The sequence below is a fragment of the Paramacrobiotus metropolitanus genome, unplaced genomic scaffold (assembly GCF_019649055.1).
Source record: "Paramacrobiotus metropolitanus isolate TYO unplaced genomic scaffold, Prichtersi_v1.0 Parri_scaffold0000008, whole genome shotgun sequence".
NCBI classification, from domain to species: domain Eukaryota; kingdom Metazoa; phylum Tardigrada; class Eutardigrada; order Parachela; family Macrobiotidae; genus Paramacrobiotus; species Paramacrobiotus metropolitanus.
In genome coordinates this window covers 1,103,676-1,125,138 of record NW_026570228.1, presented here as the reverse complement: position 1 = coordinate 1,125,138, position 21,463 = coordinate 1,103,676, and the positions used below count along the sequence as shown (strand labels likewise).

Genomic DNA, 21,463 nt, shown 5'->3' with positions numbered 1-21,463 from the left:
AAATCACGCAGTAATTGGTATATTGTAAAATGGTTTGGCATCGAAGTATCCATCGGCCATAGAAATGGCAGGCGTTAAACTAAATTTCAGGTAATTGCTCAGTAACGAATCGTGGTTGAGCTTGTAAATGATGCTCGTATCTAGCGATATGCATGCCACATTATGTCTGCACGTTTTAATCGGAGAAATTTGCCAAAAGTTTGTGACAACGACGGATTTTGAGCCGATTATTCCGGTTTTCACTTTCGAGGAAGTAAATAATCACAGGCAAGATATATGTTTTGTTGACCACAGTGATGCCGGAATTGAGCTTGATTAACTGCTTTTTGCTCTACTCTGGGCGCCGAACAGGCAACCTTCATAGACATTCTCGGAATTTTAGCACGGATGCGTGTTTGCTTGTGCGCTGATGAAAACAGCCCATGGCAACGACAGCATGACTATACGGCGACCCTGCCAGAATTTTTTCCGTCACCCCGCCGAAACGTGCCGTTGCGGAAGTAAAATGGCATAAATCAGCAACGAACACCACATACTCACATCTTTAGGCAACGTACATATGTTCACATCACGCGTTTATGCACAGTATTCAGGATGCAGACCTAATCAGCTACTCAGTAGCACCTATTACAAAATTTGTGGCGACTACAGAATATATGTGTGCCGTGTTTAGCCCTCAAGCGGCTTCAGCACTTAGAGCCTTATAATCATGCTGCAAAGCATTTAAGATTGTATGTAAACGGCAGTTGTTGCCGAACCGAATTCAACATTAAGTACTTTATTTTGTGGAATTTCTACAATGGGACGGTTTTGGCACATTGTACTGCTCCTGTCTCAGCTGGTTTATGCGGCTAATTGCGGTGAGTACCACGTTCATTACTGTATATATACAATCCGCTGCTGCTAAGTGCGCTGTGTTTCATAACGCCAGCCTTTGGAGTAGCTAATAATCGATTGTTATTTTATTTGTACTCAACAGATAACGCAATAGCCGGTGAGGACGCACTCTCTTCTACCGTGGATACCACGCTTGACGCGGATACCGCCAGTAACGAGATCCCTTATCCAAAGAAATCATTATTTGACGAAAGAATCTTCAGCAGAAGTATCCCAGGCAACATGTCATCCTCGCCGGCTTCAGGAAGACAGAAATCGCCGAGCGTCACGGTTATCAAAAGCAGTGCTGTATCCACTGACTATGGTACAGCTGCGAACGATTTCGCAATGATCCAGAAAATAACAGCACTCTTAACCTCTAGTGTTTGCAGGAATAATTAATTTGACTAAGCCGATGTTTACGCTTCCTTATGACAACTTCCAAATTCAAGTTTTCAACGCGTCAGCCAATAGATCACTACTGTTTTACGCTCCGGCAGTGACTCTCTTGCCAAATGCCTCTTCTATTTCCGTGAACGCCGCGACGAATGCAAGCTGTCTGTCCGTCTCATTCAAACTCTGGGATGAATCCTATATTGCCGCTGTTCGAGATTATATTTCCAAGCACGTTCCTTCAGCAGGTGGGGCAAATTCCAAGGTCGTTCCGCTGCCGTTTAAGCATATGCTTGTGGGATACTACACGAACGGGTTCAGTCGAACGATGAAGAAAACCCCCTGGAAAATCATCGACCACAGGGATCCGACCGCCTCTGCGTGCATCCGCTGCCCCACAGACGCGGCGTGCAACGAAATGCTGACCGCGCTACAGTCTGACAGCGCAACGTTTGCGTCGCGTCTGTTTGTGTCTTTTGCAATATCATACCGGTTTCTTCAATCAGCTCTAATATGCATCGACACAAAACATCTCCCAAATAACCCAATTGTTAATGCCTTTTCGAAGCGTTTTGCCACCGGGCGAAATTATATATTTATGCAACCTAGCGATTACGCTAACTTTACGAAAACACTGGTTGCGACAGCCATTGAGAAGGTGTTGGGTGAGGACGATTTCGTCGTCGACGCCATAATGGACCGACTAGTTAGGGAGATATCGGATGCTTTCCCGTTTAATACTACCACAACGGGAAACTTCACTACGGAGATGTGGGCGGCCACGTATTGGGAGAACGAGCGACCTGATAAAAAAGCGCACCGACTGGAGCGTATCTTCGGAACTAATCGTACTTGGGTACGGCAGAAAATGTTCGCGGACTACGGAAATAGCACAAATCCAGCACTAACCTCGGCGTTAAACCAAGCTTATGATGAGTTGATTCGGTCGGACAAGGAGATGTACTGGAGTGATGATAAGGTTATACTGAAATCGATGCCCGTGTATCGTGTTAATTTGGATTTCCTCCATCAAAATGCACCAGTATGCAAGTGGCCTTTCGCAATGGTGAACAGTACTGCTGATTATACCGTGGTGGCCAGTGTCGGTCGTGCCGTACCTGATGCTGGACCTTAAACTACCACAACGAAATCCGTAGCGAATCATACGGTAAACTATCTTCAACCGCTGATTCCGTAGTGTATCTCACGGTATTCTCTGCTGTACCGCTTTATTCTTAGCGTATTCACTTTGTATCCCACTTTAGTGTCGTGTATTCCGTTTCATGCTTATAGTGTATCCCTAATGATTCTACCATGTATCCCTTTTTCCTAAGCTGGCGACGGTAGGCGGAGAAGTTTGATCGGCTGTTTAAGATTGTTAGAAAGAAAAAATCCCCAGTTGTTGAAGAATTAGGACGTATGACAGATCTTGCTAGCACAAGCTATACTACTCGTAAAGACACTAATATAATTATATTTAATATAATATTTGCTCCCCTATTAGTAATAATATTTACTCCTCCTATTAGTAATAATATTTAGTAGTAATATTTACTCCTCTGATTAATGAAAGCGAATCTCGACACGTTGCAAAAAAGACTGAAATCGGTGTATGCTCATTTCGTCAAACGGAAGAATGCGTTATGCCAACGCATGAAATCCAGTACTGTGTACTACCAAAGGAAATTCTCGGTCGGAAAACTCACTATTGCAGGCAAACCACATGGTACATATTACTAAATTTGTGTACATGCAAGGAAGCGTTCGCTCTCAAGGGCTCTAAATTATTTTTTGCCCTATTTATGGCAATTTGTGGCGAAAGATTTGTATAAATTGATGTGATAAGATCCAAACAAACAAGTTAACGGGTAGATAGGTATAACAATGGTCTCGTTCTGGACCGACTGTATTCGATTTAATTTTTCATGAAACCGTACTATTGAGTATGGTGACACGCTTTTAGAATAATTAGAGTGAATTGTTTGCACCATAAAGCACTCTGCCAAAAAAATACGTTAGTACCAAAGCCTTTGATATTAACCTTTGGTCCAAAGGCAAAAACCATGAAAGCGTGTTGTAACTTCTTGTAATACTGCAAGCATAAAAGGGTAAAGGAAGTTGCACTATACAGTGTACTGTGCACAGAGTGCATATGTGCTGGCATAATATTTTATGTGGTATAGTGATTGAAGTTTTCCGTATAGAGTTGAAATAATCCACATCATGATTTGAAATCGCATATCGGACTTACGGTTAATAAGGTTTAACTAGAAAAATTCTCGTAATGTGCCTTAGCAGTCCGGAGCGAAACCGTTTCACAGGTTGTTCAAGAACCTTTTTTGCATTAAACGCTGACTAAAATTCATTGACATTTCATTCACGATCGGTAAGGTAACAACGTAAATCGGTAAGGTAAGACCATCCGCCCGCAGCGGCCAGTGAGCAATACGGATTATGCATATGTTGGCGGAAAAACAGTAGTTCTACCATACATTAGCCGCAATGGCAGTCCGCGGCAGCTCGGCACTTGTCTAATAACGAGACAAGACGCCACCTTTTGCACACGCCTATGATATCTTAACTTTTTAAGAAACGATAAGGCCATGAATTCATATCGTTAGCTTTTCTTAAAAAAAAGATTCTGTTTCTCAGCTTCTGCTAAAGATTCCCTTCAGTTCATATCGGGATGATGTTCCGGGGAAATGAAACAAGGATTAAATTCACCAAACGTGCCACCGTTTCCAAACATAATGAGGACCGAAACTGCATATCCTCCTTGACTTCAAGTGATTATTCTCGTATGGGACCAAACGGTAACTGCCAAAACCCGCCTAGATGGCCTTTCAATTCAGCAACTCACATGTACGGCAACCGGCTTCGCCGGTGCCGCACATGCGAGTATATCAGCCGGGCTTGGCGGCCCCCGCTACTGGTACGACTGATAAACTCACATGTACGGCAACCGGCTTCGCCGGTGCCGCACATGCGAGTATATCAGCCGGGCTTGGCGGCCCCCGCTACTGGTACGACTGATAAACTCACATGTACGGCAACCGGCTTCGCCGGTGCCGCACATGCGAGTATATCAGCCGGGCTTGGCGGCCCCGCTACTGGTACGACTGATAAACTCACATGTACGGCAACCGGCTTCGCCGGTGCCGCACATGCGAGTATATCAGCCGGGCTTGGCGGCCCCCGCTACTGGTACGACTGATAAACTCACATGTACGGCAACCGGCTTCGCCGGTGCCGCACATCTGAGATATCAGCCGGGCTGGCGGCCCCCATACTGGTACGACTGATAAACTCACATGTGCGGCAACCGGCTTCGCCGGTGCCGCACATGCGAGTATATCAGCCGGGCTTAGCGGCCCCGCTACTGGTACGACTGATAAACTCACATGTACGGCAACCGGCTTCGCCGGTGCCGCACATGCGAGTATATCAGCCGGGCTTAGCGGCCCCCATACTGGTACGACTGATAAACTCATGTACGGCAACCGGCTTCGCCGGTGCCGCACATGCGAGTATATCAGCCGGGCTTGGCGGCCCCCGCTACTGGTACGACTGATAAACTCACATGTACGGCAACCGGCTTCGCCGGTGCCGCACATGCGAGTATATCAGCCGGGCTTGGCGGCCCCCGCTACTGGTACGACTGATAAACTCACATGTACGGCAACCGGCTTCGCCGGTGCCGCACATGCGAGTATATCAGCCGGGCTGGCGGCCCCCGCTACTGGTACGACTGATAAACTCACATGTGCGGCAACCGGCTTCGCCGGTGCCGCACATGTGATATATCAGCCGGGCTTGGCGGCCCCCGCTACTGGTACGACTGATAAACTCACATGTACGGCAACCGGCCGCCGGTGCCGATCATGTGATATCAGCCGGGCTTGGCGGCCCCCGCTACTGGTACGACTGATAAACTCCTATGTACGGAAGGCTTTGCAGCGCGCTCTACTGGAGTACGAGTACTACAGTGCTTCTGATTAATTTTACTTTACTTATTACTGCACTGTAACTACTTTCTACAAATCTACGGTATTTCTACACTAGCTAACTACTGCCTTAGCCACTAACCTACGTTGAACGGCCCAGCCGTTAAGAAGAACGAAATCTTACTATTTGGCTCTTAGCGCGCACACATGAAACGCCATTGAGAACAATATTACAAATTCTTCGAAAGCTGCGACAATAAATCAATTTAAATTGTATCGCTTATTTATTATAACGTACGTCTTCATGAGCAGTTAGCTTCGTCATTTTTTGTTTATTCGTTACATTAATACGACGACGACCGAATCGAGTTTTTAATCAAATCCGTGCATGTTACGATTTTTAACACTTTTCGTGGCAATCAACACAACATATCTTGGTAAACTCGCAGTTTTGCTTCATGCCCCAACTTTACTTTTCGATAAAGAAAAACGATCTACGGAAGCAAATAATTAATGAAATATAAAGCATAATCAAGTAATTAATTTTCATTTTAAGGCATTATAATACCTAACCTGATTGTCCATGTTGCGAATCTCCCATCTCCTGAATTTCAAACCGAACTCATAAGTTCTAAAAATGTTTACATTTAACCGATGAATTATACGCGTAAATTATTTACGTAGAACTACTCGTATTAATTAAATTGAAATCCATGCGTAGCGTTGACCCAACATATGGTCATTTTCAACGGGAATGTTAACAAGCCGTGCTTTTTAATGTTTTTTTCCGGCACTTTAACAACTGGACACTGCTGCAAAAATACTGCAAATCCATCGGCAGTTTAAACCGTGGAGAAAAAAATATTTAAACAGCAATTTTCATAGTTTATTTGACGATAATTTTTGAATTTTTAGATATTATATATTTTTTTTATTTTGTTTACTACGCCTTTAACAGCAATTGTGTGAATGTTTTTCTGGTATTTATGTGTTGCAAACTGCCAGCGCTGTTTTTGTGACTACAAAAATTCAAACGAAGATCGAAAAAATTTGAAAAATGAAATTCAGAATAGCCACTGGACTATGATAACTTTGAACTGCGGATCAGTGCCACAAGGTCAGTTCTGGCGAAATTTTAATTAAATTAATTTTAGTTATGTACAAGGAAGATATTAATACACTTTGCCTTAATACCAGTCTCATAAATTCAACAATGTTCTGCATTTTTGAAAATATAATAAATGCAACCAGCATTAATTATTAAATATTTCCAGAACTGATTTACGCATTGGAGTCACTGTACTGATCCACGAGTCAGCTTGCTTATCAAAGCGGACAAAATTAATAATTTTTAATTGCCCGGGAAGTGCTAACACTGAGAAAAAATCTCGAAAAGTATACTGCGAGAAGAAACTAGAAAATTCAAAATTCAGCTTCACACAGAATATCTTTCTCAACGCGCAGTTTTGCTTTATTGCGCTAATTTTGTTTTCCAGCAATTAAAACGATGATTGAGTGAATACAGCTTATTTGATTAATTTTCATGTAAGCGTAATTTTTCATGTTGCGCACATCGAATACGTGAAAAATGCACCGGCGAATTATGCGCTAATTATTTACATAGTTATTGCTTATGTCTTTAACATGCGTTCCCCCTTTTAACGGAAATATTGCAAGCCGTGGTTTTAGCAATAAATCTTTTATAAAGACACCCACACAACTGAACACTGCTGCAAGTGAACAAAGAAAGAACAATTTTTTTCATAGTTTTCTGATATAACTTAAATTTTTAGATATTTCTGTTACTTATGCAATTTGCAGTAATTATGTGAATAGGGTTCTCAGGTAAGTGTTGCAACACTGTTTTTGCGGCTGTAAAAATTCCAACAAAAATCGAAAAAATATGAAAAATCAGCATCACGAAGAGACACCGTACTACGATAACTTTGAACTGCGGGTCAGTACCACGACATCGAGTTGTTGCGAATTCAAATTAAATTAGTTTATTTACAAGGAAATATTAATACTCCTTGCTTTAATACCATTTTCTATCTCATAAATTCAATAATTTTCGGCACTTTTGAAAATAATAATAAATGCAACCGACAATAATTATTAAATATTTGGAAAATTAGTTTAAGCGGTTAAGTCACTGTACTGATCCACAATTAAGTCAGCTTGCTTTTTGAAGCGGCCAGCTATTTTTAATTCCTCGGGAAAACTGAGGAAAAATCTCAAAAAGAATTAGAAATCCACGAAATACGTTTTGCCACTAACGGCATAATTCAGTCTCCGTATCACCCATCACTACAAATTTCACCCCAATAAAAAAACAAATAAACCAAACAATGACCTTTACAGCAGCTTTAACAGTCTGCCAATTTTCCGCGACAAAAATTCTTTTTAAGTCCGTAAAACGAGTTTCCTCTTAATAATTCAAAATTCGCTTTAATCAACAACTTTCCTTTAAATAAATCCGATTTTTGGAAAATGCAAATACATATTTCAAAATAATATTGAGCCCACCTGTATGATCCACCTAAAATTCAAGAAAATATCATATACGTAATATATCCTGTGTCTCTAACAATATATATGTAGAATAACAACTGCCACACCAAATCCTACGAGTAGTTATTTATTGTTTCATTCTCTGCTGCTAACTAATATTGGACTTACCATCAGCCAGAAGACTCACAGAGCGCCCGGCCAGCCGCCTACTATTAAAAAAATACGATAAGCGGTAAGGAGAAAAAAGGAAAATTAACTGGACGATGATTTGCAATTTTGCACACCGGGAAAAAGTAGTGTAGCAAATTTAGCTCAAATAAAATAAATTAGAAAATACAACTGTAATTTATTTGCGCCGGTATTATGCAAAGGAAGTACGATAACGAATTTCGTCGGCTCAGCGCATAAGCCCGCCTCTCCACGCCACTCCTTCGCTATCTGATTCGGACTGACTTGCAGCTTGCTTCAGCTTATCATTTGACAATTGTGAATTGTCATTTTTTTTTACCGTTTTCCATTTTACTCATCGTCAATGTTGCTTTTTTGGTTTGCGGATCTCTTGCGGTTTGTTGTTTGTAAATGGACACGGGTCAGATTGTCAACTAATCCACGATCGAGTCACGAGTGTCACGACATCCGCGCCCGTTTGACCAGGCAAATCCTCGCTGCTGATGAAATCCCTGCACAGTCCGTCGTCGCGCTTATCGCCGCCAGCCAAAACTGGACGAAGAGCGTCGCGTTCGCCGTCCGCGACCCTCTTCGCGGGCAGCCCCTCCCGGAGCTTTCCCACACTGTTTTTTGCGGGGGCCTCCATCTTCCACATGTGGCATCTGTCCAGTTTGTTTGAGAATGATGGTATTTATCACAGCTGGAACGGAAAATGACATTCCGTACAAAACAGGTGCGGGTTTTGTGGCGGATGCGGTGTGTTTCCTGTAGAGGCAGTGGATGTCGCCACCCGTTGTACAGGTTTTATGCAAAAACTGCATGTTTAACTTTACGTGATTGCATTTTGTCTGCTGGTTTTCTGTGATTCTTAGTTTTCGAGGGTTCTGAAATTTTCTGACAAAACATTTTTGAATTATTATGGTTTAATTTAATGTTGTTGATTTGTCAGGAAAAAATTACTGGTAGTGGCTTGATGGGTATTTACTAAAATTACACCGTAGCCGGCGTAGCGCACATTTACATTGATACAATAATTTTTGAAAAAAAAACCTGACTTAATTCATTTAACCAATTTTATACGAATAATTAATCAATAATTTTTCTGGTCTGTTGTAAGCTTAGTAAACTGTGGGTAGATTTTTTTCTGTTTTAGGGATTTGTTTTACTAACGTATTGTGGAGGCGCCGGGTTTTTTCAGCGGCGGGATGGAGATTATACACAACACGATCACGGAATATCCCATTGAAGCAACTTTGTTAATAATCGCTTCGATCTTTATTCGGAGGTAGGTCTGTGCTCCTTAGCTGTTGCCGTGGCTGCGATGAAATTATCGACAGTTTTCTTTACGGGTATTTAATGTTAACTAGTGCGTCTTTTTTCACCTCATTATTTCCTTACAATTAGTTATGAGTGGCTTGCTTAAATATAGGAAAACAAAGACGCAGCGTGATTTATTAGGTTTTCTAAGTTAGATAAATTTTTAAACCTGTATTTACTGGGAGTGTTCGATCTGATCGTGGATGGTGTGCTGTTGGGCGTCCTCTTTTTGACCGACTGACTGCTCAACGAGAGCATCGGCGGCGGCGTCATCACGCTGATGTGCTTGCGCTTCCTGTTCAACCACGGGGAAGCCACGCGGGTCATGTGGACCCCGCCGCTACGCGAGAGCTTCAGCTATCCGTTTTTTGTCAGGGAGATGCTGGCCGTGGCCTGTTTGCTGATGACGGTCTGCCGCAGCTTGCAGAAGAGCGTGGTGGTGGGCATGCAGACGTCGGGACTGTTTATTCTGCAGTGGCAGGTCCGTGTTTTTCATTTTTTCTTTTATTAATAAAATAATAATATTTATAGATGTTTTTTTTCGATCTTTTGTTGTTTTTTTTTCGATTTTTGCAGGGGCATAAATTTTCGGCTTTTTGAATATTTAGTATCTGATAAATAATTTACGAGATTATTAACAATGCTCTTGTGGCACCTTTATTTTGTCTTATTCCAAATATTGAAACGCTGAAATGCTGGTAATTATTTTCCGTTGACATCTTTTTCAGCTTTATCAGGAATCTAATATTACATAAATACGATTGTGGTGCATGAATAGTTTGATTTATATTCCTGCATGAATAAATTTTATTTTGGGTATATTGCATATTTCATATACTTGGAAGTTCTTCCCAGTGCAGGAGAGTGTTCCATTTTAGAATTAATTAAATACTGTATTTTGTTAAATATTAAAGAATTATATTTAAGTGATTTGTTAAAGATTTGATTAATCGTTAACTGGAAAATATTGAAGGTAGCTATGCCGAATTTGCTCCGTTTAAAAAGTCTCATTTAAGTGTTTTTTAAAAGGTATTGATTAATTCATTATTCCAGTTATTTGTTCGCCGTCCGCAAGGGATTCCATACAGGGAACATTTTATTGCTTTCGATAAATCACGCTTTTAACGAACCGTAATGTGCATGTTGTGTTCATTTGTAGTGCAGGGGCATGTGTACGCACTTTGCGTCTTCAGAGTCAAATCTAACCAATGCTCCGCAGTGTTAATTTTGCCGGCTGTTGCACGATTTAACCTTTTTGTGGATAATCATTTGTTATTTTTCTTATACTATAGTTGTATGCATTTTTTACTATGTCTGCGCAGTTCTTTTGTGAGTATTGTTTGAGTTACGGGCACTTACAGCATGCAATGGAAAATTGGAGCGTAAAAAATGCCGACGGATGGAAAAATTATTTTTTGTGTAGGTTTTTGGATTCTTGCGGCGTTCCTGGAACTTGGGCATCGTGTTGGGTCTGAAGAGTTGTATGCTACCAGTCGGCACTCGGCATGCATAATCTGCTTGAACAGCCCAAGATCATGGGCGAATAATGGAATTATCCGCTGGAAGATATTTTCACCTGGATCAACAACCATGATACATCGCCAAAGGTACCTTGCAGGTCACGAAAATTTAAATAAAAATAACTAATCAGAATAAAGATTACTGCGAATTTGCGAATTTGCGACAGGTCAATTTAAGATAAATATCAAGTATTAAAAATTAGCAATAAAACAATTACGAGCAGGAAAAAAATAATAATTAGAAAATAATTAGAAAATCGATACTGATCGGCAAAACTGGAAATTGTTAAAAATTATTTTTCGTTGACTGTTAGGTTTCAAACTTGAGTATTTTTTTCCGCTGAGATTATTATCTATTTATTATATACGGTTGGATAGGTGCTGTGTTTGCCGGACCGATGGTCCATCTGCATCTCCGCATGGGACGCCAGATTGTCAGTCCTCCGCATTACGCCAGTGCTGAAGTACCGTCAGCGATTTTTTTTAATTAGTAATTTAATTTTAATTCTAAATTTATGTAGTTAATCAGGTCTTATGACGGATGTGTTTTCAAGAAAAAAAAACGTTGAAGGTGTACTCGGCGTACAGCCGGAAATCACCGCGGGAAGTCCATCGTTTCTATCGGCAGTTGGGCTGGGATTTTGTCGTCTTTGAGAATTCCTGCTCTACTGGCGCAAAACAAGTAGGTTTCCTTACTCGTAGGATGAGTTTTCGAGTATGATGAATCGTAGAGTTGTGGCTAGCTGTGCGCGTTCACCTTACATCATTATGCGAGTACTTATCATACATAACATACGCACGTTCTGCTGAAAATAATTTTCAAAATACCCACAATTTTTTAACGATTATTATTTGTATACAAATAACAATATATATTACATATTTTATTACCGTATCTGTTCAATATAAAATACTTATAATTGCCGGTATAATAATAAAATATTTGTACAATGCTTACAATTTGCCTGTAAAACATACTTAAAATTGTCTGTTGATTTTCTTGTTATGTTACTAGATTTCTATCGTGCCGAAACTTGATTTTCCCTTGGGTTTTTCGTCAGCCATTTTTCACCAAATTACTTCTCTTAGCGCTCACACATTGTTTGGCATTTATCCTTGATTAAAGCGATTAAAAGTATAGCGATACAACAAGAGCAAGCAGTATCGACACGATTTATAGCGAGAATAAAATAACCTAAAAACTAGAAAAAATATTTGAACTAAATGTACAGTAGAATGAGATAAAATTAAGGTTTAAAGGCATTTTAAATTAAATCTGGATATTAAAAAGAATTTAGCGAAAAGAAATTTAATATAATTGAACTGCAGTAGAGAAATGTCGTTGACCATAAGGTTATGCTAAATATAATGAAAAGATAATATAACTGAATTTTAAATATGTAATAACAACATTATATGAGAAACATACGTATTTCAAAATCTGCATAGAAAATTATACTTGTGAAGTTGTGATTGAAATAATGAATAATGACGTTATAACTATTTGAAAAATAACAGAATTACAAACAAATGATACAACTATTGAATTAAGCGGGAAAAATGGTAAAAAGAAAATTAGCAAATTAAAGCGGAATTTTTGCGAGTATCAGCATGCGAAAACGCTATAATGCAGAAACTGCAGTTGAATTTACACTCGTAAAATTTTAATTTAAAGTAAGAAAATTAGAGCAGATTGTTTGGTGCAAGCGATCTGTCTGTGATGGCATGCATAAAAGCTATATTGATAGAGTTTAATGCTAATTGTAATTCCACTGACAAGAATTATTGTGAAGTATTCGGAAAAAATTAAAGAAAATTGTGACTGATTTTTTTCGTGAGTGATGCCGTACAAAGTTTATCACGGATTAACCCATTGCAGAAATTAATATTATTTATCATGCTTGTAGAGCAGGCTGCGGTATGCCGGAGATTTGGGACGTGAAGGAGCCGGCGCGGGCCGGATACGCAACGACCTGTACGAAATCCTCAAAGTGAGAAGAACATTTGCACTGAGAACTGACGCCCTAGACTCTTAACTCAGTTGATCGGGGATCTGTGTCTTTAATAAATATTGAATGTTCTTGCCATTTTTGTGCAGCGCGGATCTGTGTTTTTGTAACATGATAGTCTTGCCACAGATTTTTTGTTGTGACCAAAGTGTTTTTATAGTGTTAAGTGTAGAAGTTTTCCGCTCGGTTGTTTTTGGATCCACCGACGATTTTCGTAATATTTTTTGGCGGTTGGATGAATTTTATTTTTTCGTGTGGCGAATAACTGGCGATTGCCTTCCTGGTGTAGTGCGGTGACTTTTTCTAATCATAAACCGTACAATAGTGGTTAACTTTTTTATCCTGTGGAAACGTCAGGGAATTGAGACTGACTGTACAAACGGAACGAAACAATCCTGTTTGTACAAATTGTGTGCTCTTTTTTTACAAAAACATCTTTATTGAATAGTTTCATACCCTTTTAACTAGTAACAAGAACGAAAATCCATGACCTTTTTCCCGTTCAGCTAATTTAAACGCAAAATACACATTGTGTACTTATCCAGTATCCTGTAGAGTGCATACTTATTGCATTATTGCATACTACAAACAAAAACGTGCAAAACAGTAAAATTTAAAACCTAAAATCAGAGGGGACAAAATTGCAGCTCATATCCAAATCGTTACTGGGAAAAATGCTTCGTTTTAACGCATAATACGTACTGCGCAAATGGCCGCTTCGTTGATCGAACGCAATGCCGGCGATCGGCGCGGACTGGATATTTTCCTAGTGTACAGTTCGCTGTTTATTATTCAATGTTAAATTTTGGAACCGCGGGCCGATTTCAGTTTGCACGTTCTTTGTCCTGCATGTTGTACTTTATTAGTATTTTGCTCTCAGTACTCATAACAGTAGAGTAGTTGAACTGTAGTAGTTAGCCTGAGCCAGTGAACTCTCACATCTCTGCTCCTGTTTATTTTACTATTGCTTCTGATATATTATTAATTTTTGCATCTTACGAATTCACTGAAGACAGATAAACATACTTGCTAAGGTTACAGAAGAAAGTTTCAAAAATCGGAAATTCTACCAAACTTGTCGAAACAAACATCCAGTATTCGGAACCATTTCGAACTCAAAGTATAACACCAGTCCAAAAACATTTTAGTGATTTTACTCATCGGAATCGTCGTTTTCATCGGAATCACTACTCGACTCGCAGGTCCCGTTCTTGAAGTCGCCGGATTGCCCAGCGTCTTCGCCGGGCGCTTCGCCCAAGTCTTTCGTGTAGCGCGCTAAAGCGTACAAGCAGAACCGGTTCAACTTACCCATGTCCATGTCGGTCAGATCGTCCGCACTCCACCGACATCCCCGGTAATGTGCTGACGGACGCGGATCGCAGGACTGGTAGTCCTCCAGGATCTGCAGAATTAATCAAGAGGTTGTAAAAAAACACAGGAATATATTAAAACTAACAAGAACAGATGCCACCGAGAACCGTTTCGTGACGCAGTACCGTTTGAATACTGAAACGTCTGTCCATACCTTCAGCACTTTCTTCGCTCGCTCCTTGCTGTCGATGAGACCGGCCATGCACTGGGCAAAGCTGTCTACATCCAGCGGTGGCACGTTCCACTGCAAATGCTTCTCGAACGTATCAACAATCTGCGCTTCATCGACAGGTCCTTCGGGGATGACAACAATGGGAACCCGGAATTCCATCATGGTCGCTCCGCCCTTACTTTCAGTTGCGAGGGCATAATCCTTAAAAATCAAACGGTCACAGCACGCCCCCAGTCTGGCCTTTTGTGCGGTAATCTCGGTGGCAAACACGCCCAGTTTCCAATGCTCAAATGCTGATTCTCCGAGGCGGACTGATCGGCGGTGCACGATCAACCGCTCGAGGCGACGACCGGCGTCGTCCAGGAGTTTCTTAATGATATCCAATACTTCATCGGTGTCGTCCTGCATGGTGTAGCGGGTCAGGAAAAACGTTTCGGTGTCGCGAATGCAGACGGTGTGGACGGCCGGGGTAATGTGCTTGAAGATGCAGGCGTACATGGCGTAATTACAATCGAACTGCACGGGTCGTGAGGAACTCTCCTTCTGCCGCGATACGCGCACGATTTCGCACAGCTCAGCCGAAGTGAGCTGCGTTTCCCACAGCCGACAGGTGCGTCGGCAGCGCTGCCGGTCGACGGTGTCCAGTGAGTGGAAGATTTCCTTCAGCACACCCAACGGCACCGCCAAACCGTCTTCACCGACACGCAATGGCTGTTTCCGCTTTGGTTCGGCATCGGCCCTTTCGGCTTCCTCGCGCCATTCCGGGGAAAATGTAGTTCTCTTCCACTCTCGTTCGAATATTTTCACCTGTAACATTAGCATGAGAAACCTCAAGAAAAGATAAAAAATCTCGTAACACAACAACAATCACTGAGACTAACTTTAAAATCACAGTCTCAAACGTTTCAGGTTTCGATACAAATCATTTGGGATTTGGGAATTTAAAACGGTCTGAATTATAAATTCCTTTTTTTTTAAATTTAAATATGTAATCTGATATGAAGATATTTATCAAGTTCAGCGCAAATTGAGAACGGTTTAATAAACACAACGTGACTGATAAAAAAATTGAAACTACATACATAATCTTCGGAAAACAAAAATCTGAAAAATTCATTTTTGAAATTTCTGATTTTATTTTTGATTACCTAATTACACTTCAGATCGTTTCAAAGTCGGCCAAACCTGTTGAATTACAACACTAACTAAGAGTAGCTTACCGGATGATCGTCAAACCGATGTCCCTCACCCAAAGGAGACTCGCGCAGCCGTCGCAAATAGAGCATCGTCTGACTGAGAATCTTCACGAATCGCAGCTGGAACCTCTTCTCCATGAGGCGCAGCATAAACGCCGCCGGTTTGCGGTCCAAGATCCAGTACCCGTGTGGCACACTGCATGTTCGCATGACGAAATGGTCCGTTGCAAGAGGCGGTGCTCTAAGCACTCTTACCGTTAGATCGCGAATCTGGCGGTCTGGAATTAGTTCGCGGCGCCAAGCACCGCCTATCATGACGTCTACTAGCGCCACATGCTGCAGGTGCTTGAATTTGCGGATCAACACCTTCCCTGAATACCATGCCCATGGGCGATGCGGGCCGTCCTGCAGCAGCACCTCCACCTTGTCTCCCTTGCACGGGATGCTGTATGGCTCGGTAGAGCAGTCCCAGATCTTCCCGAATCCCACCGCCACTGATTGCTGGGACGGGCATCCGAAATCCACGATCACACGCGGCGGAGTGCTGTCGCCCTCTGACTTCTCTTCCAAGCCGATGACATGACCGTGCTGCAGCAGACCGTTGATCTCCACATCCACAGAGTTCCATGCGTAAACCGATCGTTCGTCGTTCTCGTACAGATACATTCTTGCCTACCTAACTGAGAGACAGAAAAGGAGCTGTATGAAAATAATCACAAGGCTCACAAGAGAAAGATTTCCGTAGGTTGTATCGAGCACAGGGAAGGATACTGAACAAACACCAACAACAAAAAGGAGTCGAAGTCAAAGAGGTAAAAAATTGTGAACTAAGATTTGCAGACAACGGGTAGTTGCTGTCAGCTCCCCCAATCAGTTTGCTCATCGTAGCGGGGATGCGCCCTACAGAAGCGGTTACGTGAGGGCTGTTGCCTGTGAGCTGTCTGTCAATTCGAAAATTCTTAAGTCCGTCAATTTACATTTTCTAGCTTCTTTCTGTCGTTGGCTTTTAATAAGCTTTCTGCTTTACTTTTCTCCTTTTTCAAGCTATTTCTACCGTTGGCTATACGTGCGGTTCATTGGCTGCTTCGCAGCGGATTAGTAATGCACCTGTACGAAGATGCTGATGGTAAACGATTGGTGTGCGGCACTGTGCGTCTGGAACGCTGTGGATGTGGAAATCGACGGTGTCCTGCAGCACAGCAGTGTTTGTCTGGAAGAGAAGGCAGAGAACGACAACTCTCCGCCGCGTCTGATTGTGGATTTCGGATGCTCGACAAAACAGTCAGCGGTAGTCGAGTACGTCCACCTCTCGAATCTGCAACGACGCACGCGAAGGAATTGCCGTGGAGGTACTTCTGAACAGCGGCACGCATCGCTCCTGGAACTGGTATCCCGGAAAAACGCTGATTCCACGGTTCTGGGATCTGCATCATATGGCACTGGTGGAGGTGATGATGGACGGACAGTGTCATCGTGAACTGCTCCCTTACCAACAGATTCGCTATCCGACTGGAGAGGAATTACAGCGCCCGATCCTGACCGCGGACCATTTCGTCATGCAGGCGTGCAGTGTGCCGAACGGGTTCTGGGTTCTGTCTCGGTGCTTATCGACGTCGCTACTCCGACTAGTTGAACGAAAGTTGCGGCTGCGATTTGTGAAGATTCTCAATCAAACGATGTACTATGTACGACGGCGCCAAGAGTCGCTGCATGATGCACATGTGGTTGGTCGCTATTAGTGATTTGTTGAAGAATACACTAACTCTGATTATACAGTGATACCTCAACAATTTACACCCTCCGTTCTCGGCTTTCTGAATGTCATAGAGGGGTGTGTGTTACTCGTAAATAGGGACTCTGCGCAAGGTGTCCATGATCTTCCGTTCAACCTTTCTAATTTCTGTTGTCGTGGGCGGAAGTGTTTGAAAGCGCGAGAATGCCTCCCTTTGTCTGAACACTACCTCAGATTACTTCAGAACTTCAAAAAGTGGGATGATGTGCTGACGCCAGAAAGAAAACTGGGTCTTGGGGAATGCGGTTTGGCATTGCCTTTGGAAGTACTGAAGGAGGTCTTTCACTCACGGTGGACCGTCTGCGCTGCCGCCGTACTTGTCAGCTGTGGGACGCCCTGCTCACGTCGGCGGAGCTGTGTCAAGTGGTGCATGTATCGGGTCAGCAGGGCAGCCCATCACGACGACTGGTATGGGGTTTGAATTTCGCCGTGTACGCCTGCTTATTCCAGCGAATTACGTCCGCTACCCGCACCATCTGCATTGAAAGGGCTATAGAGCAGCACAATCCCGACTGGAACCTGGATCCTGCCGATGAGATTCTGGAGATGCTCAAGAAGGTCTTGGATGATGCCGGCTGGCGCATTGACCGTTTTATCTTGTACCGGCGGGTGATCGAGGTCGCCTCTCCACGGTTAGATAGTCAATGGAAATTTCGGGCGCTTTCCACCGATATTACCACGTCCTTGACCAAGCTGGCGTCGTGCTGTGGTCGTATGATTTTGAAAAATTATACCTTGGTACTGGTCAACTGGAGACTCGCGCCGTGGAGCACTTTCTGCATTCCCGCTGCCGTTTTTGCGATGGGGTATGTCGACGAAGCTCACATTGTGGATCTATTCGAGAAGCATATGTGCTGGGAGGGGCCGCCGATGAATTTGCAGTATATTGGTACACGGGACCAGTTCCGATTGCCCATGGCCAAGGCCAACGTGAATAACAACGAAGGGAAGGCTAGCCCATGGCCAACGTGAATAACAACGAAGGGAAGGCCAAGGAAGTGGTGAAGGTATCGAAAAGCCTGGTACATGGCAATTGGTGCCATGTACCAGTCTCACATCCTTTAACACAGCGCGAAACGCGCTCTTTTGCCTTAAGTTGCGTCCTGCTACCGGTTGTATAATTTTATGTATTTTTCAATGAATAATTCTGCAGATTCTCCAGGACTACCAATCCTGCGATCGGCGTCCTTGGGCACATTACCGCGGACGCCAGTGGAGCGCGAACACTGTGACGGACGTCGACGTGGGCAAACAGAACCAATTCTGCCTGTGTGCACTGTCGCGGTGCCTGCAGGATAAGGTTCCCATCCAACGATTGCAGGAGTGATTTCAGGGATGACGAGCCTCAGGAGGAATGAGCGTACACTTTGGATGGCTTGACCAGTAAACGGCAATAATTACCCTAATTTACGGCAAAAATAGTGATCATTTCCACTAATATGTAGCCTTGTAAAACTTATAATAACAATAACTAATAAGCCCCCAAACAGTTGTAAATCGTGACATGCACAGTTCTGTCCCCCACTGCAGAACTTGTACTGCTTACAAGTTACATATGTTACCGGCTTACAAAAACGCGATCGAAAGGTACCATTTACGTACGACTCACCAGAAAATACATATTTCAATTGCCGGCAGTAGAGGTGTGTTTGTGGAACTACGTAGTGCTGGTTGTTCATATACGAACTTGGTAAAGTGGCTAACACTGAAGCCGATAACATACTCTCGTAAGGAGAGGAGAAAGCTGCTGCAGCCGGGAAATTTCTTACTGGTATTGTGAGCCATGCCGGAGGGAAACTGGGCGCAGCTGGAGCTGCGCGGCTGGAACTTGCGCGGGTGGACCATCTGCCGAAATGAACGTCGGTCGATTAGTGATTATATGCGAGCGAAATATAACGCCGCCGCAGTGTTCGGACGCGGTTGCGAACCATAACCTATCCCTCCACGTTGTGTACTACAGTTTAAACAATTTGAAACTCAGCTTATCCACAACTTCAGAGGTTTCACACTTTGTACTACTCGCCGTCCCCTAAGTCGAAGTTGGACTAAAAACTGGGATCTTGGATTAAACCTAGTGAGCGCAGTTACCTGTGAATTTTGGTCAACAGTCCTGCAGATTCTGATAGTTCATCTTCACATTTCGGCTCAGATTGTTCACCTTTTTTGCAGATTGTTCACCTTTACATACAACGTCCACTAATAAACGGCAGACACCGGCAGCCAGATTGGTAGGCACGGAGAATTCTGCACAATGATTTAGGAGTTTATTGAACTCTTTCTGTTGTGATAATTAAGCTTTTTTCATTGTTTGGTTAACTTGCAAATGTTTATTGATTTGTACTCTGCCGTCGTTTGTCAATAAAGTGTGGTATTTAGGAGTCAGTCAGTAGATTAAATACGAGTACATCGCACCTGGCATTTGGTACATCTGTATGCGTTTAAACTCTTTGTTACAACGGTTAACTGAACACCTGGCTAAAATTCAGTGATTTGATATTGGTACACCGTTCGCAATATTCGAAGCTTTAACGAAGGCGGATTCGAGAAGAAGGTCTTGCTTTACGATCACTTGGTATCTTATGCCGTAACTGGGGAGAAGCGTTCATAATGGATGATAATCATATTTATTACAAGATTAGATCGAACACACCATGAGTGGAAAATAGCGCTCCGAGATTCGAACTGAACAAGCCAGCGAGGCTGCCCAAACATAAAAACCGCGAGACGAGCTTAATATTCATGCAAGCACTAAAACCAATGTAGCTAATCGCGCTCCACCATGAAGGGACGAATTAAGGAAAGTCACGCGCCCTGTTGTGTAGAAACACGCTATTAACGCTAAGCTACAAGCATTTTGCGCACTTTATTCCTCGCCGTCCTCGGATTCGCTGTCGTCGGATTCGCTGTTATCGGATTCGGACTCGGAATTGCTGGACTGGGCGTTGTCATCCACCAATCCTAGCCGGCAGAAGTGGCTCCATAAGGCAAACCGACACAACCGGTTCAGCTTGGTCAAATCCACGCTGGCCACATTGTCCAGCGTCCACTGGTGATTTCGATAATGAGACGGGCGCGGATCGCAGGTTTGAAAGTCATGTAGAATCTGCACAATTGCTCACATGTTAGACCCATTACTGCTACAAGAAATAAGTCAAGTTTAAGCAAATACCATACAAAAATAATGGCTAAGCTAAAGTTCCATCAAGACCCTACGCTGACAACTGTAGAAATGCAAGGAGCGATTGGTGAATTCTAAGTAAGACGGAGGACGGGACTGTTAATGTACCAATAGTATTATGTACCAGAAAAATCAACATGCTTTTTAAAATAAATGTCAGCATGCCATATCAATACCGTACCTTCTGCACTTTCTTGGCCTTCTTTTTACTATTGAGCAGACTGGCCATGAACTGGGCAAGACGCTGTTCATCCAACGGCGGCCCATCCCAGTGGAGACACGCTTCCAAAACGTCTACAACGTGCGCCGTACCGATCTGTCCTCGGGTGAAGACAGCAGCGGGGATGCGGAACCACATCAAGAGGTCGTATTCTTTGTCTAACAGTTTGACGACGCAATCCTTCCAGATCATACGATCATAGCATGACTCCGGCTTGGACAGGTGCGCGACTATCTGGTTGGAAATCGCGCATAATTCTGGTTCAACAAACGTGACCAATCGCCGGGGTAAAATGATACGGTGGATGCGGAAGCCCGGCTGGTTTAAGAGGCTCTTTATAAGGTCCAGCGCATCCTCGGCATCGTCCGGGATACTGTTGGGCCACGGATAAAAAGTTCTTGTGCCCCAAATGCAGACCGTGCGGGTGGCTGGCGTGATGTGTTTAAAGACGCAGGCGTACGTGGCGTAGTTATCTTTCACTTCACGCGGAGGGAAGGGCTGGCCTGCTTCCCGCGATACATGCACATCTTGGCCCATTTCCGGCGACGAGAGAATGGCTTCCCACAGCGAGCAAGTGCGTCGGCAGCGCTGTCGGTCGATGGTGTCCAATGACAGGAAGATCTCCCTCAACACTTCCAAACACTTCCAAAGGCAACGCCAAACCGCGCTCACTGACAATCAACGGTTTTTTCGCTTCGGCTCACCATCATAGATTTCCGAAGCTGTAATCTGTTTTGGTAAAGAATACACGTTGAGGGTAAACGTGACTATAGCTAGTCTTACGAAGTCCCTACTT

The 21,463-nt window shown here is 43.1% G+C and overlaps 2 protein-coding genes and 1 long non-coding RNA gene across 6 annotated transcripts; 2 read left to right on the top strand and 1 right to left on the bottom strand.

The window, feature by feature from the left end:
• Nucleotides 1-622: 622 nt before the first annotated feature.
• On the top strand, nucleotides 623-2,679 carry LOC129582655 (uncharacterized). Its single transcript, XM_055474227.1, has 3 exons — nucleotides 623-860; nucleotides 980-1,201; nucleotides 1,269-2,679. The coding sequence occupies exons 1-3, from the start codon at nucleotides 800-802 to the stop codon at nucleotides 2,402-2,404; spliced, it is 1,419 nt and encodes a 472-aa protein (XP_055330202.1). The 5' UTR covers nucleotides 623-799; the 3' UTR covers nucleotides 2,405-2,679.
• A 5,568-nt stretch (nucleotides 2,680-8,247) lies between these two features.
• Nucleotides 8,248-13,051, top strand: LOC129582741 (uncharacterized). 4 transcript variants are annotated; one of them, XR_008689678.1, is made up of 7 exons: nucleotides 8,248-8,625; nucleotides 9,046-9,177; nucleotides 9,585-9,690; nucleotides 10,633-10,816; nucleotides 11,108-11,193; nucleotides 11,251-11,411; nucleotides 12,637-13,051. It is a non-coding gene; the product is annotated as an uncharacterized LOC129582741 (long non-coding RNA). The 4 variants fall into 4 exon arrangements; XR_008689676.1 differs by lacking the exons at nucleotides 8,248-8,625; nucleotides 9,046-9,177 and having other exon boundaries at nucleotides 9,238-9,690; nucleotides 11,259-11,411; XR_008689675.1 differs by lacking the exons at nucleotides 8,248-8,625; nucleotides 9,046-9,177 and having other exon boundaries at nucleotides 9,238-9,690.
• Nucleotides 13,052-13,787: 736 nt separating this feature from the next.
• Nucleotides 13,788-16,309, bottom strand: LOC129582726 (uncharacterized). The gene is made up of 3 exons (XM_055474325.1): nucleotides 15,502-16,309; nucleotides 14,264-15,088; nucleotides 13,788-14,140 (listed from the first exon to the last, which is right to left on the bottom strand). Exons 1-3 carry the CDS (start codon nucleotides 16,141-16,143, stop codon nucleotides 13,892-13,894), a joined length of 1,716 nt encoding a protein of 571 aa, XP_055330300.1. The 5' UTR covers nucleotides 16,144-16,309; the 3' UTR covers nucleotides 13,788-13,891.
• Nucleotides 16,310-21,463: the final 5,154 nt, after the last annotated feature.

Bases quoted from the DNA above. Each gene is read 5' to 3' on its own strand.
- LOC129582655 (XM_055474227.1), top strand. From the start codon at position 800: ATGGGACGGTTTTGGCACATTGTACTGCTCCTGTCTCAGCTGGTTTAT. The intron at 861-979 runs GTGAGTACCACG...TGTACTCAACAG, and splicing joins GGTTTATGCGGCTAATTGCG to ATAACGCAATAGCCGGTGAG. The intron at 1,202-1,268 runs GTACAGCTGCGA...TAGTGTTTGCAG, and splicing joins TGCTGTATCCACTGACTATG to GAATAATTAATTTGACTAAG.
- LOC129582726 (XM_055474325.1), bottom strand. From the start codon at position 16,143: ATGTATCTGTACGAGAACGACGAACGATCGGTTTACGCATGGAACTCT. The intron at 15,089-15,501 runs GTAAGCTACTCT...CTAATGTTACAG, and splicing joins ATCGGTTTGACGATCATCCG to GTGAAAATATTCGAACGAGA. The intron at 14,141-14,263 runs GTATGGACAGAC...TTAATTCTGCAG, and splicing joins GAGCGAAGAAAGTGCTGAAG to ATCCTGGAGGACTACCAGTC.